The 17,556-nt window shown below is 62.2% G+C and overlaps 1 protein-coding gene across 3 annotated transcripts; it reads right to left on the reverse strand.

Moving 5' to 3' along the window:
- Nucleotides 1-261: 261 nt before the first annotated feature.
- Nucleotides 262-15,932, reverse strand: GIT1 (GIT ArfGAP 1). 3 transcript variants are annotated; one of them, XM_027516794.1, is made up of 21 exons: nt 15,716-15,932; nt 9,399-9,532; nt 8,868-8,980; nt 8,642-8,747; nt 7,921-8,138; nt 7,741-7,835; nt 7,362-7,404; nt 5,478-5,504; nt 5,240-5,288; nt 4,792-4,864; nt 4,153-4,250; nt 3,670-3,781; nt 3,435-3,568; nt 3,187-3,339; nt 2,859-3,089; nt 2,714-2,767; nt 2,444-2,461; nt 2,250-2,323; nt 1,963-2,145; nt 1,781-1,844; nt 262-1,621 (listed from the first exon to the last, which is right to left on the reverse strand). In XM_027516794.1, exons 1-21 carry the CDS (start codon nt 15,765-15,767, stop codon nt 1,409-1,411), a joined length of 2,244 nt encoding a protein of 747 aa, XP_027372595.1. In that variant the 5' UTR covers nt 15,768-15,932; the 3' UTR covers nt 262-1,408. The 3 variants fall into 3 exon arrangements, with proteins under 3 accessions (XP_027372595.1, XP_027372593.1, XP_027372594.1); XM_027516792.1 differs by having other exon boundaries at nt 2,444-2,530; XM_027516793.1 differs by lacking the exon at nt 5,478-5,504 and having other exon boundaries at nt 2,444-2,530.
- Between the last annotated feature and the right edge of the window lie 1,624 nt (nt 15,933-17,556).

Raw genomic sequence — 17,556 nt, forward strand, 5'->3', positions numbered from 1 at the left:
AGATCCTGGGTTTAGTAACGTGGTAGACCCTTCCACCAACATGGGCGGCCAGGTGGCAGGACGCTGGTGGTAGTTACTGAAACGTTATTTGCAGGACCCCGCTAACAGAAGACAAGGGGCTTCCCTCCCCTTCAGTATGGGGGCTGCAGCAGTCACCGTTTTCACTGGCTTCATACTTTTGCCAAGTTGGTCTTTCTCCATTTCATGTCTGCACCTCCCTGATCCCTCCTCCCACAGTTCCCAAAGCATCAGAAAAGGGCACATGGTCACTTATTTATTTTTGATACAAATGTACATGACACACGTCTTGACAGTCAGCCCACCCACCACCACACAGGTAGAGCCTGGCCCCTGGGACAGAAGTGGGGCAGGGAGAGGAGCTGGTAGGAGCTGCCATCTGCCTCCCCAGGCTGCAGGGACCCAGACACCGCAGGCGCTGGCCTCTCGGAGGTCACAGGGAGGGGCTCTCAGCTTCGTCGGGGACCCCGGGGAGCCAGCCCCAGGCTCGGGTGCTCAGTTCTCAGCCCCAGCCGGCACTTTCCCCCTCCATAAGGGAGGGGAAGAGAGATGGAGCAAAGTGGTTTTCCTTTAAGTTCATAGAGGGTATGAGTGGGGGGAGCAATGAGGGGAGGCAGAGGGCAGGACCCAGCTGGTTCCCTCCGGCAGCCCCTGGCCCCAGGATGGGGGGGGTCAACGCCCAACCCTGGTCCCCTCACCCCTCACGAAACCCCAGATGGGCCAGGCCTCTGGAACGGCACTGCCGCCCCGCACACTCACACGCAGGCACACTCAGTTACCACAATGTTAAAATTAAGGAGTGGAAGAGAGGAGAGGAAAAAAAAAAAGATTAGACTTTTCCAGTGTTTGCTGCTGGGGACCCCGGGAACACAGGTTGGGGCCTGTGCCCTAGCTGGGGCCGTTTGGCATTGGAGGAGAGAGCAGCAGGGGGCTGGTGGCTACAGGGTGGGGACATCCACAGGTATTATGTACAAGGGGGGATGCCCCCCCCGCTCAGCCCCCAGGAGGGCTGGACTGGCTCATGGGGGTGGGGTGCATCAGGGGAGCTGCCCCACTTGGAGTGTCCCCACCCAACCCTTGGCTGAGGGTGCCCCCGAGGGCATGGGGTTGGGAGTGCCGCCTTGCAGGCCCCTGCACGCTAGAGGGGTAGGGGGGCTATGTACAGGGAGGGGTGCATGGAATGTGGGGGCAGAAGCTCCTGCCACCTCACCTCCCCATCCTTGGGGGCTCAAGGGGGACGGGCACCAGGGCACCTGGCTGCCGGGAACAGTGGCAGCGCTAAGGGCACTTGGGCCGGCGGCTCGGTGGGGGTGGGGATGAGTGTCTGGAGTGGCCCAGCTCCCACGGCCAGTGAGGTCCCAGGGTGCGGGTGAGGGTTTGGGGACAGTGGTCACTGCTTCTTCTCGCGGGTGGTGATGGTGACCAGCTGCTTGGCGGCCTTGGCGATGTCGTAGGCGCACTGGATCACCTGCTGAGTCAGCAGCTGGAAGTCCACGGGAGCGCCAGGCTCTGGGGGCACCGTCTTCCGGCACTCGCTCTGCAGCCGGTAGGCGCTGGCGTTGAGCAGCCGCAGCGAGCTTCGCACAGGCTCCAGGGCGGGCCTCTGTGGAGGAGTCGGGCCTTGGACGTCAAACCAACCACGAGCCATGATGGGACCCCGAGGGTCCAGGGATCCAACCAGGCCAGTGCCGTCAGACTCTCCACACCCGCCCCACCCTGAGGCACCCCCGCCCCCTCCAGGTCCCCTCTCTGGCCCCTGTACCTTCGGGAAGAGAGAGGCCATCTCAGTCACAGCCAAATGGATCTTCTCTGAGCAGGGCACGAAGCTGGGCAGTGGGGGGGAGGGCAAGTGAGGGAAGGGTCCCAGGACAGCACAGCACTGGTCCCTCCCTTGTCTTCTGCAACACCCCAGAGGCCCGCGTGAGCCTCTGCCCACCTCTATACCTGTCATGCTTGAATTCCTGGGCCGCCCGCAGTAACTCCTGAATGTTCTTGGTGACCTGCTCCGTCTTCAGGATGACATCCTCCGTGCTGGGAAGCCCAGGGTCGAGGTCGCCATCCAGGCTTTCCAGCTCCGGGTGGAAGTCCTCTTCCTTGCCCAGCTCCAGAAACCTCTTCCCTTCCAGGCTGGGGTTAGAGAGGGAGGAGGATTCCAGCCGTGAGTGAGGGCCCTTGCAGACACCCTCACGGACGCTCAGGGGCCACCATCCCCTTTCCCCACGGAGCCTCACCCCAGCAGCGGGTCCCCACTTTGTGTGTTCTCATAGTCACTGTCTGCGCCGCTGCCGTGGCGGGAGAGCTTGCTCTGGAGGGCACAGGGCCGGGGTTGGCAGGTCAGGGGTGTGTTTGCGGACCCCCGTCACCTCACCAGCACACCTCTCTCTTTCAGCCCGTCCCTCCCTTGGGCCCTGGGGATGCTCGTTACCGTGTGGCGGCTTCCTTCCTGGGAGCACGACAGCAGTGGGGAGGAGGGAGTGAAGGGCACAGCTGAGGCCGACACCCCCTTCCGGATCTGAAACCCAGGCAGGGCTGGAGTCAGTCTCCTCCTCCCCACCCCCCTGCCTTTCGGCTTCCCTTCAGCGAGGCTGGGACCGTGTGTGTCCGGTCACCCTGTGCCCAGTGTCCCGCACAGAGCCTGGCATCCGCTGGGGCCACCTATTTGTGGGAATGGACCCACTTCCCAGGCCCTGCTTACCCGGTAAAGGCCAGCAGGGACGTGCACTGAATAGATGGCGTCGTCCTCCAGCTCCTGGGGGTGGCACAGGGGGGTCACAGGGGGCCTTGTGCTGGTCCCAACCCTGTCCCCACCCCACCCCCCCTGGGGCCCGCAGGCGGCTCACGGTGCTGTGGAAAGGCTGGAGCCGGGTGGTGAGCTCGTCCCCGGGCGGGACCCCAAAGGGCTTCAGGGCAGAGCCTGGTTCATACATGGAAAAGGCCTGGCGGTCCCTGCGGTGGGTGCTCCCGCCAGGCCCCACGGGTGCGTGCTCAGCTCGCTCGCTGGGGAGGGGGGGTGTGGGCATCGGCCCTGGTGGCTGCCGGATCTGCAGGTTCTCGGCCTGCAGCTTGTGGATCTGAGAGTGAGAGGGGTGTCAGAAACCCCGGGCAGCACCGCCGCCTCCCGGAGCGTGCCTCTTCCCCACCCAGCGGGCCCGGGAGCCCCCTCCTCACCTCCCTCTGCAGCCTCCGGAGCTCATCACTCAGGCTGCTATTGACCTTCATGAGCTGCTGCACCTTGGCCTCGGAAGCAGCCAGGGCCTTTTTCAGCTCCAGGTACTCTTGCAGCGTCACAGCCCCGTCTGACAGGTCTGAGGAGTCCATGCTCTGCAGAGGGAGATGGGCCAGTCAGCCCCCTCGTTGCCGCTAGGGCCCCAGGATATGAGGAGTGTGGGGGGGGGGTGTCGGGGTGGCTCTCGGACCCGAGCTCTGTTGTTCCGCGTGGCACCAGCACTGCGCAGGGGCTCCTGGTCTGTGTCCTCGTCCGAGGCCACGCTGTCGTAGTCGTGCTGGTCGTCCAGGTCACTCTGGCCCCGCGTGGACAGCTCGAGGTTGTCTGAGGGCACAGGCTTGTCACTCAGGGCCCAGGGCCGCAGCCTGTGCACCGCGCCACCCGGGAGGGAGCGCACCCTGGAGCGGCGCCCGTGCCCTTCCCACCTGTGGGGCTGCCCAGGCTCTTGCCCTGCTGTCTCCTCTTGGCCTCGCTGAGGATGTCGATGATCAAGGTGGCAAACTCCCGGGCGTTAAAGCGGGCCAGCTTCTGTCGCCCCTGGGAGGGAGGCAGGGCCGGGCTGGTGTGAGGAGGCCCATGTGGCTGATGCGAGACGTTGGGGACAAAGCAGCCAGGCCATCCAAGGAGCCCAGCCCAGGGTGATACAAACGTGGAGGGCCTGGGGGGAGCTCTCAGAGGCTGGGCAGTGCCCAGGGGCTGCTCACCGAGGGCTCAAAAGAACTGCCTCCTCCCCATTCCCACATCCCGGAGCCAGAGGCCAGGGCGAGCCAGAGGCGAGGGCAAGGCCTCGGCCAGGAGTGGGGACGAGCAGCAAACAATGGCCTGCCTGCCGGAAGGGAAGGGCAGGGCCCTGCAGTGGTGACCCAGCAAGGGAAGAGATGGCCCCAGGCCCCATCCAGCCAGCTCACCTGATTCCGTGTGGCTGAGTACTCGGGGTTCACTGGCAGGAAGGGCACGGCGCTGCGCTCGGTCACCAGGGTGCTGTGGTTCTGGGTCGCCAGCCACACTGTGGGGGAGGGGCAGGGGCGGACTGTCCACGGGGGCTGGGCCCGCAGGACAGGCCGGGGCAGGAGGGCCAGAGCACCGCCTTCTGAGCTCCTTCCCAGGCCCGAAGGGCCCCCAACACTGGTACTCAGAACACAAGTAGTTTGGGCCAGGGAAAGGCAGGGCGAGGCCAGCTGGGGACTGACAACAGAAGAGACTCCCTCCCGCCTCTGGGCTGGAATCTGCTATAGCCAGGAAGGAGGGATGGAGGGGCGGAGCAGGGCTCGGGAGAGAGCCAGAAAGGGCGGCCGCTGGGCGGAGAGGAGCCCCAGTCCAAGGGGCTGGGGAGAGGAGCAGGCTGGCTGCCTCCAGCTTGGCAGCTCTGCCCACTGGCTGGGGCCGCTGGGCTCCCAGCTGGCGGGGCTCACGGGCAGGCCTGCCAAGCAGACCAAGCCAGGCACCTCTTCCTAGTCCTGGCGAAAGAGCCACCCAGGTACCAGCCCTCCCTGACTGGCAGGGCCTCCATCCCCTCTGCCGAAGACTTCCATGCCCTCCTGGCTCACCAGCGTCATTTTCCCTTCGATCCACCTCGTCATACACGTCCATGGCTAGTTCCTCAAAAAGCCGGTTGCTGAGCTGGAGGCAGAGAAGGGGACCCGGGCCCTGTCAGTTCAGCCAGCCCCAGTGCCCACCGAGCCAGTGCCCCAGGGCCTTGTACGATGTGGCAACGACTTGTGTTCCCCAGCTCTCCCCCCGTCTCAACTGGAAACCAGGGTGGACAGGGGTCTGTCTGCCCAGCTCTGAGGTGGGAGAAAGAGGGAGACCAGGGCAGACAGTTAGTGCCCCTGAGGGTAGAGACTCAGGAAGTCCCCTGGGAGCCATAGGAGGGCAGAGTCAGAGTCACAGACGAACAGTGGGAGGTGGGAGACAGGAGACTGGGGAGACTAGAGGGTGGGGCAGTCACAGGAACAGAGGGTCAGGGATGGGGGCTCCCTGTCTGAGCAGACTCACCGCCTGCAGCTTCTTCTTGGCAGCTTTGGCCAACTCGGACAGGTCCAGGCTGTAGACGAAGGAGGGAGATGGGCACAGGGAGGAGGGGAGAGGCCAGATATGAGAGGCAGCCAGGCCCCTGCCAGTGACCTCCCAAACATGCAGGGACCCCAGGGAGATGACACCCCAGGTGCTGCACATCAAGTGCCTCTCTGCCCCGCCCCTCCTCCAGGGCCTGCCCCCGAGCAGGCACGTATACCTCTGAGACATGCACTTTTGCCGAGATCTAAGTCCAGAGGAGGCAGCAGAGGAAAGAACAGGACAAGGTGGCAATTACCCAGGAGCAAGGCACACAAACTCCCGCGCCAAACTCAGACCCAACTTCGTGCGCATGCCAGACCTGAGTGTACCAAACCCAGCTCGTCTTCCCCCAGCCCACTCCTCAGTGGTTGGCGTGACCCAGTCGCCCTGCACAAATGTCAGCTCCTAGGAGTGCCCTGCAGCCTCCTGCATCCTCAGGCCATGGCCAAGCCTTCCCAGGTGCTGCCATTTCATCCTCCTGCCTGGTCTTTGGCAGCATTTTTCACCCATCTTCCTGCGTCCAGTCCTGCCCCTGCAATCCTCTATTCAGCCACAAGCCAGGGCATTGTGGATACATCCGGCTGCGCCATTCTGGCCTTAGAAACTTTTTCAATAATAGGGTATGTATGGCACACTTCAACAAAAAGCTCACTTTAAAAATATGCTAAGGAATTCCCTGGTGATCTAGTGGTTAGCATTTAGCACTTTCACTGCTGGGTCCTAGGTTCTGTCCCTGGCTGGGGAATCAAAATCCTATAAGCCGTGTGGCGTGGCAAAAAAAAAAAACAAACCCAAAAGCCTTAATGCTTTGCATGTACTATCTTATTTAATGTTAACAGCCCAGAAAGATAACTAAGGCTCAGAGAGGTTAAGGAGCCTGTCTGCACTTACACAGCCAGCCAGTGGCAGAGCAGACTCCACACCTCCATGTCAGAGCCCCTCTGCTCCCTCGACAGTCCCAACTCACGTCGGGGCTCAGCACCAGCCACTCTCTCCCCCCCACCTCTCGTCCAGTCCTGCTCCAGGGATTCCCTGCCTCTCCCATGCTCCAGCCTCATGGTCTGCCTGCAGCTCCTCGCACAGCACTCTCACGTCTGTGCCTCTGCCTCTCTGGCCGCACTCCCCACACAGGGCTGCAGTTGACTAGGGCCCTGGCCACCCTGTTGGGATGGTGATACCCCTAAGCACCCAGATCACGCTTGAGGTACCTCTGTGTTCCAGGGCCAACAACAGCTGGCCCCGCAAAGGTGCTCAGCTAGCATCTCATCGAGAACCCGCCTATGTGTGTTTACAACACACGAACACACACAAGCAGACACACACACCAGGCAGAGTCAGACCAGAGAAACAGGGGGAGTCTTGGGGGTCTCAGAACAGAGAAGATCGGGGGCTCGAGGGACCTGAGGGATCCAGGCCTGACTAGGGCTGTCTGCCCACGTGGGCTTCGGAGCAGGAGGGAGCCTCTCCAGATCCTGGCCAGCAAGCACAGCTCGGCCACAATGGGCAGCCACCAGGTGGCGCCAGCGCCCATCCTGCGCACGCGTCCCCCACTGCCTGGGCTCCTGCGGCCTCTCACACAAGGGGTGGACAACACCTCTCCTGGCCTTGTGCCCCCAGCCCCTGCCGGATTTCTGAGCACACCACAGAAGCCTGGCAGAACCCCAAAGTTAGTCAAATTCCTGGGGTCCACCACGTTTTCACTGAAGAGCAAAAATCTGTTTAAAGATTTGACAGTTGGGGTCAGTGCCCCTAACAGAACCCAGAGTTCCTGGTCTGGGGGTTGGGGGGCTGTTTCTTGCACTCAAGCCCTATGTGCTTGACAGCCATGGGGGTCAGACTGCTGGCCACAGGCTGAGTGGACATTTCTTACCTGCCTTGGGGCCCAGCATTAGGGAGTGAAGACCAGACTGTGATAGGCTTGTGCTTCCAACCCCTGAAGGGGGGTGGGGGCAGGGGTGCAAGGTCCCTAAAGCCTGAAGAGTTGGGGGGTGCGGGTTCTGAGGGTTGGGCATCCTCATGGCACCCAGCAGCCTCTGGGAAGGGGCATCAGGTGGGCACTCACCTGTCTGCCATCTGTGGGATGATGTAATGCCCATTCTTGTGATCTGAATAAAAATAAAAATGCTAAGTCACTGGTGCTGGGTGGCCTCAGCAGCTAGAAGCCCACCCCATTGCCATGAGCAGGACTTGGCACCCAGAAGGGACAGGGGAAGGGAGGAGGGCAGGCTACCCCCAAGGGCCCTGGGAACTGGCTGCAGTTATGCCCACCCCCACTCCCTACCCCAACATGCTGCAGCCCAGAGCCTGCAGCGATTTCACAGGAGCCAGTTGCCTAGCAACACTGTTCCCCAGCGGGCTCTTGTCACCATGGCACCTGCTGCTGGGGTGTGTCTGGGTCCCACCTGCCTGGCCCTGCCAGGCCCGCCCCACACTCTGCTCACCCGGCTTGCGCCCACAGAGATAGAAGGCCAACCGGTCAGTGAGCTCGTACTGGCACTCGACTAGCCGTTCCGCCAGCTCATGGTGCCCCGCCTGCCTGTGGGGAGGTCACACGGCTCAGCCCTTCAGCAGCAGTCCATTGCCCACACCCAGCCAAGCCTCACCCTTTGGCTGGCCCTTACCTGGCATAATCAATGGGTGTACGGCCGTTAACATCTGGGGAGCCAGGGTCAGCCCCATACACCACAAGCAGCTCGGCCTGCAGCGTCTGACCTGCCTTGGCAGCCACATGCAGAGGTGTGGTGCCCTTTTCGGGGTGGAAGAAGTTGGCCTGGGCGCCCAGGGATAGCAGGCGCAGACATGTCTCCAGGTTGCCCGTTCGCACGCTTGAGTGCAGTTGCTGCAAGGAGCACAGTGTGCAGTAAATGGGTGTGTGCCCCCACCTCCCCGCCACAGCACCTGGTCCAGGCCCCCGGGACTCTGGCCAGCTCCCAGGACCTGGCTGCAGGCAGGTTGTCAGGGAGGACTGAGGGCTGCACTTCATGCCCAGGAATCACAGCTGCAGTCAGTCACCACTGACCGACCGCGAGCATGCAGTACGCTCGGCTTAGAACAGACACTGTCCACGAGGTAGATACTCTTTCTTTTCCATTTTACAGATGAGAAAATGGAGGCTCTGTCCAACGTTTTCTGGCTCTTGGGTGGCGGCTGGATGATTTTAGCCTTGCCGTGTGCACTTGGAGCAGAGGGGCCTTGATCGCACGTGGCCTGAGCATGCAATCCTGTCCTTCCACTGTGCCCACTGTTCTCGCCTGACCTGGCTGCCTTGGGGACCTAGGGCTCAGTGGGGATGGCATCATGGGTGAGGATGGGTCCGGTCCCCTTCCAAGGTGCCCCACAAACCTTGCTGAGGTCTTTGGCGGTGACTCCGTCATCGTCCCGGCAGGGCAGCTTGTGCACAAAAGCCAGCATCTGGTACTTGGCCCTGATGAACTCGGACTTGATGGGGCTGCACGGGGCACGCAGGAGGAAACGGGGAGCAGAGTGGGAGAGGTCAGGCACCCGGCCACCTCCCAGGCTTGTGTCCTGACCACACGGCCGCAGCCCCCACCCCTCACGCCCAACTCACTGGACTTTGTCTTGGGGGTTGGCTTTACGCCGGCCGCTCTGCACCTGCGCGGGGTCCAGCAGGGAGTGCTCCCAGATGGAGTTGGCCCCGTTGCTGGCAAGCGTGTGCACCATCTGTGGGCAGGAGGCACCAGAGTGAGCATGCCCACTGTGTACCAGCAGACACCTCCGAGTCCCGGACTGGACGCGGCACCAACAGGCCTACTGTGTGCCTGGCACTGTCACACCCCCAACCCAGTCTGGCCATCCAAGGATGTGGGTCCAGTTGAGCACTTCAGGGGTCGTGGTGGGTATGCTGAGGCTCTCAGCGGTTAAGCTCCATACTGCACGTTCAGGAGTGGCAGAGTTAGGGTGAACACCCAGGTCTGTGTGGCTCCAGTCCTGGTGGCCTTGTCTCTGTGCCCAGGCGGCAAGGGGCAGGACTAGGCTCTGCTGTGGGTGGGGGGCCCCAGGCAGCTGTGTGTGTGGGCACGGGGGAAGTGTGCCTGCGCTCAGCATGCCCTATGGTAAAGACAGGAAGCACCCCGGGTACCTGCAGCAGGGTGGGGGGCCAGGCGCTGTGGCGGAGGTGCTTGACAATGGAGATGTGGCGGCCCAGACTCCGGTGCACGCTGCAGCACTCGTCACACACCAGCACACCCCTGCTGATGGAGGCCCAGCCGGGGTCTGCGGGGTGAGCAGGGACAAGGGTCAGCCACAGCCAGACACGGCTGAGCCTCCCGAGCATGGCCCTGGACCTGCACTGTGCTTAGCTCTCCACGCACAATTTGCACACTCAGTCCCCTAAGGATTGGGGAGCTGGGCCACTGAGGAGGGCGCTGAGCTCTGAAGGAGGGCGGGAGGGACTCCCCGAAGGCTTGCTCCAGCGGCCACTTACGGAGCCAAGCCCTCTCCTACACGTCTCTGCCCCCTGGGGAGGTGTGGTCCCCAGGGCCTCCTCAGTGGGCATAGCTTCCTGTGCTGCAACCACTGGTGCCAGGACCACAGTCCTTCTCCAGGGAACAAGACTGCTGCCCTAGCCCTGCCCCTGGGAGGCAAGAGTCCCCAACGACTGCATGCCACACCCCCAGAGACACTCCTGTGTCCGGACCGGTGCCACAACTCTCCGCACCCAGGCTTCTTTTGGAGTCACTGGCCCACCTGTCTGACCCATCACACCCTCCAGGGGTGCCCGCGTCTGCCCTCACCTGGGCAGTAAGAGGCCTTTTCATGGCAGCCTCCCACAACCATCACTGATGGGTGAGCTGGAGCCCCACTTAAGGGGGATGGAGGGGGCAAAGGAACTAAAACTGCCCGAGCACCCACTGGGGACCAGTTGGATTTGCCATCAGTATGGCGCCTCTAACAACTGTCAGGCAAGGCGGGAAATACTAACCCGCTTCACTGACAAGGAACCCGTGTCTCGGAGATGTTAGGGTGCTTAGTCAAGGCCACCCAGCTCATGAGGGGGATTGCTGGGATGTGAACCCAGGTATTTAGATGTCCACACCAGCTGCTCTTGCAGCCCCGAAGTGGGTGACCCCAAGTGGGCAAGAGCCCTGGGAGTCACTCTCTACTCTTTGAGAAGTGAGCTTTGCAAGCAAGCAGAGGGACCAGAGAAGGGTGGGAGCTCCTGGGGTCCTTCTCAAGGGCAGCAGAGATGCCTCCCACCCCAGGCCCCTTGCGGGAGGGGGAGGAGACAGCTGCATACAGCTCAGGCTGCAGAAAGGTCATGGGGAGAAAGCAGCCATTGTGTGTGGCCGGAGAGTGGGGGCAGGGAGCCACTCTCCCAGGACTCTCCGCTCTGCCCAGCCCCCTGCCCGTCTCAGAAGCCCCATCCTGGGGGGTTGGGTGGGGGGCTGGCTCTCTGCCTTGCCCCTAGTGCTCAAATTGTCCACAGTGGTCCCCACTGGGGGAGGGGACAGGCTAGGGGTGATGAGAGCCTCTCTAAGCAGAAGGCAGTTCTCAGGCCCCTCCCTGCGAGGACGTCCATCAGCACTCCCCAGGGCTGTGAGGAAACTGAGTCAGCGCAGCCTGAGCTGCGATGGTGTCTTCTCTGCAGCACAGAAACAGGAAGAGGAAGGAGCAGCCCCGCTCTCTGGGTCTGGGTTTTAGGGATCTGCCCCCAAAACAGGGCAGAGGGGTGCAGCAGGTGCCCCCACCCAGCTTCATCGGAGGCTGACTCTGGGGGCCACCATCTCTGCCAAGAGGGGGAGCCCTAGAGCAAACAGGAGCGCTGGCTTGACCCAACCGGTCTGGCCTTCAGGCAAGGAAAGCTCCCTCCCCCGCTCCAAACCCCACTGGGTCAGGGGTCTGCCTGCTAGCCACCTCCGGCCAGCCCAGGCAGGAAGCTGGAAATGACGCAGCCCAAATTCCTCTTGTTGAAATGGTGGGGTTTCCTGTCAGCAGGGAGCCGCCCAGGCCAGGATCATAAATGGGCCGCTCTAAGGCCTCCACCCCAAGACCATGGTCCTCCCGGAGGAGCCAGGCCTGGACGGGCTGGCCAGCCATCCAGCACCAGAGCTGACACGGTAACCCTTAAAGGCGGCAGGGACCAGGATCTGGGCAAAGGGGTCCAGCTCTCCACTCTCCCAGCCTGGCGGAGGGTCTTCCCTCCTACAGTGACCTGAACCAGGTGGGCAGGGGAATCCTGCCCTGGTCTGGGGCACAACGGTGCCAGCTCGGTTCTGGGTGACATAAATGGGTCACTCTGCTCCCTACTTCCTCTGCCCAAGGGGTCTGGGCCTCCCACAGCAGGTGCCCCCATGCCCCACCTAGGCCAGTTCCGAAGCTGAAAGGCCAGGAAGGGGTTCTGAAAGTCAAATGGCTACTGCAATTTGAGATTAAGGGACCCGTGCCCTCTAAAAGGCTTCCAGGACCAAACTCGGGGCAGAAAGGACAGGGAACGTGAGGGTTAGGGGGTGCGGCCACCTCCTCAACATCTGCCAAGTTTCCCCGCCCAGTTGGCAGTGGCGGGTGGGGCTGGGGCGCAGGGGTCCCGTGTGTGCGCCAAGTGGCGTAAGTCCTGGAATAATGCGAACCAGCACCAAGCCCATGGACGCCTCTCCTAAGGGGAATTCATGCTGCTGCTGCTACTGCTGCTAAGTCGCTTCAGTCGTGTCCGACTCTGTGCAACCCCATAGATGGCAGCCCACCAGGCTCCCCCGTCCCTGGGATTCTCCAGGCAAGAACACTGGAGTGGGTTGCCATTTCCTCCTCCAATGCATGAAAGTGAAAAGTCAAAGTGAATTCGCTCAGTTGTGTCCGACTCCTAGCACCCCATGGACTGCAGCCTACCAGGCTCCTCCATCCATAGGATTTTCCAGGCAAGAGTACTGGAGTCGGGTGCCATTGCCTTCTCCAGGGGGAATTCATACCACTACCCAAAGCCATCAGTGGTCTCTGGGGCCAGTAGCTAGCCTTTCCTATCTAGGCACCTAGGCAAGAGGGAGAAGCCCATCATCTTGAAAGCAGGCAAGAGTAATCTACTCCATGGGGACAGAGGTCACAACGGCGGTTCCCTGTGGGGGTGGGGGGCGGGCCTTGACACAGAAAGCCCTGTAGAGTGTTGGGCGTGCTCTACTTCTGGATCGGAGTTGTGGCTACAGAGTTATGTATGTATACAGGTAAAGACTCATCAGGTTACAGAGGAGGATACAGGCACTTGGTTGTACAGAAGTTGTGAGTGTGTGCTAACTCGTATCTGACTCTCTGCAATCTCATGGACTGTAGGGCCCCCCCGCCGTACCCCCTCCAGCTCCTCAGTCCATGGGATGTTCCAGGCAAGAATACTGAAGTGGGTTGCCATTTCCTTTTCCAAGGGTACATAAGCTGCACCTCAGTGAAAGAAAAAAGCTCAGCATTCACCCCAGCCCACAATTTACATCATGAAGAGACAAATGAGATTGCAGGTTCCCAGATGTCTTTAGCTGGTGCCCAGCCTTGCTCACTCAAGATGCCTGTTAAGATGGGCATTGTGAGGGCTTCACGTCTGTGCCAGGGGCTGCCTGAGCCAGGGGGCTGCCCGGGGGCCCAGGGCGCAAGAGGCAGGCCCTTAGAGATGAGCTGGCTGTGCGGCAGGCGGAGTGGACGGGCGGGACAGGGGAGACACACATCCTCCAGGGTTCGTTCCCAAGGCAGGCGCAGTCACAGACGGTGCCTGGCGAGGCAGCACCAGCCGCCAGGGCCGGCAGCCGTGCCATGCTCACAACACACTCAGACTTGTCTCATGCACCCAGGCCTGGGAGGAGGATGGAGCTCTTTGGGGTCAGGCTCATCTTACCTTTTACCTCAAGACCCCGCAAATTAACCAATCACAAAGAGACCACGACCCCACTCCCAGGGCTGGGTCTGCAGGGCTCTGAATACGGTGAGAAGCCTACGACTTCAGGTAGGAACCACATACCAATGAGGGGGCTCCAAATTGCTAGTTTCCCTCCAGCTGGGCTAGAACCTGGGCTGTTCTAGGTCCCAGACTGAAAAATGCCCCAAGGAGAAGTCAGGGTCCTGAGAAGCCTCCAATCCCTTGGGGGAATGCCTGCTCTGTGCTAGAAACCATGCTGGGTGCTGGGGTGAACAAGACTTTATCAGCACCCTGCACGCTTCACATCCTCACCTCAGCACCTGCCTCCTCCTGACCTGCTTTCTGGATCGGGGCCGAGGTGGGGGCGGGGGGAGGGGGTTCCCAGGAGCACACAGGACTCTGTGGGATGAGGACCGGGGATAGGAGCCAGGCACCCCAACACATGAGAGACACACCACTCCTGCCCATGCCCACTGGGCATACAGAAGCTTCTAATCAAGTAGTCAAAGGCAATGGAGAAAGGACAACTGCCTTGCTAATGCTGCCCTATGTCCCCCTGCCCAGAATCAGGACCGCAGACTGGAGGTGGGACGGTCCTCAAAAACCATTTTTACTCCAACTTCTTGGCCTCAGAGTTGAGGAAACTGAGACTCAGCATGTTTTAGAAAAGTCTTGCCGTGAGTCACAGAGTAAGCTAGAAACAAAGGCAACACAAAAATCCAGGTTTCCACGATAAAGTGTCTGTTAGGCAACCCCCTCCCAGCCACACCTTCCCTCCCCACCAACGCTCCTTCCCTCCTCCGCGGGGGAGAGGGGCAGCCTGGCAGAGGGGTAGGCAGGCAGAAGGGCAGAACAGCCTCGGACCAACACACAGAAGGCAAGCTCTCCTCTTAGCCCTTAATCCCCCAGACCTGCCTGCAGTTGGGGGGGAGGAAATAGTAGTTTCTAACTAACCAGAGGTAAGGACACCCCACATCCCTGGACACACAGCTTCCTCAGGGCCCTCTAGACCATGACATGCCCTGAGAGAAGGCCTCAGGGTCACAGCCACCCAGACCACCATGCTCCTGCCAGGTTCCCACAGTGCCCAAACACTCAAGCTTGGAGCCATTGAAACCACCAGAGCATCTGTGGGTCTCAACCTGTTGGGGTCCTGTTGTTATTTACTCTCTCAAGACGTGTTCGATTCTTCTGCAACCCCATGGACTGTAGCCCGCCAAGGCTCCTCTCTCCATGAGATTTCCTAGGCAAGAGTACTGGAGTGGGTTGCCATTTCCTTCTCCAGGGGATCTTCCGGACCCTGGGATTGAACCTAGGTCTCTTGCATTGGCAGGTGGATACTTTACCACTGAGCCACCAGGGAAGCCCTGGGCCTGTCCAAAGGGTGGCAGGAAGTTATGGGCCACAAAACGGCACCCCACACTCTCCACTTAATTGTGCCCAGAGTCCTCCTGGAGTTCATGGACCGCCCCCCCCTTGAGCCTGCCCGGAGGTCTCCCAGGGAGATAGCTCCTTTTCTAAAGAGAGGATGGTCAAGGGCCAGGGCTTCGTTTCCCCAAGCCAGCTGCGGAGCCGATCACGGGCAGTGTCCCCCAGCATCAGAAGGGAGCAGCCTTTCCGGGTCATTTCTCCTCACTTCCTTGGCAGGTCAGGGGGGTTTCACATCAGCCTGGACCTGACTCGGTGGGAAGAAGGGAAACAGCACGGAAAATACAGCCGGGAGGCAGGCCACAAAGCCAGGTGGGTCCCGGGAATGTAGGCACCCCTCCGCATGCTTCCTACCCATTTCTGGTCAGGCTGGGCTAGGGGACAGGGAGAGAGGTCTGTGCCCAGGCTGGGGTATGGCCAAGCCCATCTTCCAAGCAGGCCTTACTAGAGCACAGGAAAAGCTGAGGCTCGTTGTCCCGTTACCAGGCCTGCGGACACCTCAGGGGACGATGCCCAAGCCTGTGGTGGCCCTGAACACCAGGCCCTGCGAGGAGCCTTGGGAGCCAGGGGCAGGGAGTCCTAGGAGAAGCCACCCCGCCGTCTGCTCCCGAGAAAACAGAATCCAGACAACCCCCCACCCCACCCCGGCCCATCTGCCCGCTTTCTGCCCCTTGCCCTCCGCCACCCTTACGGGCGCGCAGACCACGAGAGCAGCAGGTGCAAGACGCGGGGGTGGCCCTGAGATGACACAAAACCACACTCGCCCCCACCTCCGAAGCCCGGCCGGCCTCCGCCAGTACTCCTGGCCACCCTAGGCTGGCGCTTCCGTTTGGATCCAGAGATGGAAGGCGGGGGGAGCGGGGGAGGGTGGGGGGCGCCAGCTGAGGGGCGGGAGGCGGCGCCGGGAATGTCCTTCCTCGCTGGTCCACGGACGCGAGCAAACCGCGGTCCCCCGAGCGGCCCTCCCTCCAAGGACGCGGCTCCGCAGCGGCCCGGGCGGGGGCCGAGACCCGAGGCCGGAGGCCGCAGCCCCCAGCCCCGCCCCGCCCTCCGGCCCCGCACGGCGCGCCCGCCAGGCCCCGGCGCCCGCCCGGCGGCGCCTCGGTGCACGGTCCCGCCCCCAGCCCGGCCCCGCTTACCCGGGGCGCTGCAGTCCGCACACACCTCCGCTCGCGGCCCCTTCCGGGACATCCTCAGCGGCGACGCGGCCGCAGCCCTCTGGGCCAGCGTGGGGGGCGCGGGCGGCGGGCCCGGGCGGCGGCGGCCCCTGCTGCCCGGCCCGGCTCCGGCAAGGCCCCGGCTAGGCTCCGCGCGCCCGGCCAACCGTCCGCCCCCGGGGCTGGCCCGGAACCCGCCGTGCCCGCCCGCCCGCTCGCCCTCGGGCGCCCTCCGCCCCGCGCCGCCCCGCGCCGCCCGCGCCGCCCCACCGCCGCTCGCTCTCTCCGCCCCCTGCGCGGCTCCGGGCCGCTCCTGCAGGAAGCGGCGCAGGCCCGGCCCACCGGGGGAGGGGCGGCCCGCACACCCGCCCCGCCGCCAGGCCCAGCCCGCCGCGCCTCCCGGAGAAAGGAAGCCGGGAGCGCGGGCGGGAGGGGGCGGGGGCGCTTAAAGGGGCCGCCGCCGCCGCTAGGCCCGAGCGCGCAGCGCCGCCTGCGGCCCGGGCCTCGGTGCGCCCCTGCCGCCGAGACGCTGCGAGTTCGCCTCACAGCCTCGTCCCCTTCATATTCGAGGCTGAGGGTGGCCTGAGGAGCTCGGGCCCAGGGACAGTGACCCCTGGGGATCAGAGAAGAGTGAGGAGCTGGAGGCCCCGGCCCCCCCTTATCCAGGGGCTGTGGTTCGAGGTACCCGCTTGTCTTTGGGTTGAATTGTGCGTCCCAGTCCTCCCGTGTATCCACATTTGTGTGTCCAGGTGTGTGTGTGGTCCCACTCTTGCTGACTAGCCCACTGCCAACAATATGGACGGCCAGGTGCCAGAGGTCGTGCAGTGAATCCCCCAGTCTCCGGGCTAAAAAGACATCTATCCGTCCTCCATGCTTTCATCCAGAGAGAAAAGAATCTGGACAGTTTTTTTTTGAAGACCTCCTGAGGAGTGAACACTGTGCCTGTGTGCAGAAATAGCCACTTGGTAACAGTGTTGTATACATCAACGGTATTTCTGAGCCACCAGGGGTGTGTGTCCAGGGCGTGGGCATATAACATATAGGGATCCTTTCTGTGGTGGTCTTTCTTCCTGGACTTCACGGGGAGACTGACTGGAGGGTGGGGGTGACAGGGAGAGGAGGCGCAGGCCTCACATGGGTGCACCCCTGCACTGAGCATGCTCCCCCGTACACGTGTGCCCCACGTGCACCCAACCCCCATCACTGCAGCAGCAAAAGGCCAGCGCTCTGTTTGTTGGGAGAGGGCGAGGGTGCCCAGGCCCAAGGGCCAGGGTAGTGGTGACACGATTAAGGCAGGTTCCCCAGATTAGGGGAGGGTTCCCCATGGCCGGGAGTCCTGCTCAAAAGCAAGGGGGCTGGAGGGGAGTCCTTGGGCAGGGTTGTTGGAGTTGGCTCATTTTATCCCGGCGGTGCCAGAGCAGCAGTGACTTGTGGGTGGCAGGCTGCTTCCCTGGGGGAGACAAGTAATGCTCATGAGTCACACCACCCGAAATATATGCAAAGCTGCCTCCATCGCCTTTCGCTGCAGCCCAGATTGACAAGTTTGTTTGAGATTGCGATCCACAGGGTGTATTTATAATCGCACCTTAGAAAAAAATTCTTCTTGCAGGCATCCCCTCCCCCCATAGCCAGCCGCTCATCTGGCAGGGTTTCTGCGAGCAAAGATACCTCGCGGGGTGGGGTAGGGTCGGGGGGGTGGGTGGCACCACCTGCCGCCCCGTGGTGCACCCTCACCGAGGAGTCAGTCTGTGGGGTTGGTGGCCCCATCCCTGGTGATGGGAGGAGTGGCCTGGCCGCTCTTGCTGGGCGCCCAGCCCACGAGC

Source organism: Bos indicus x Bos taurus, chromosome 19 (genome assembly GCF_003369695.1).
Source record: "Bos indicus x Bos taurus breed Angus x Brahman F1 hybrid chromosome 19, Bos_hybrid_MaternalHap_v2.0, whole genome shotgun sequence".
NCBI classification, from domain to species: domain Eukaryota; kingdom Metazoa; phylum Chordata; class Mammalia; order Artiodactyla; family Bovidae; genus Bos; species Bos indicus x Bos taurus.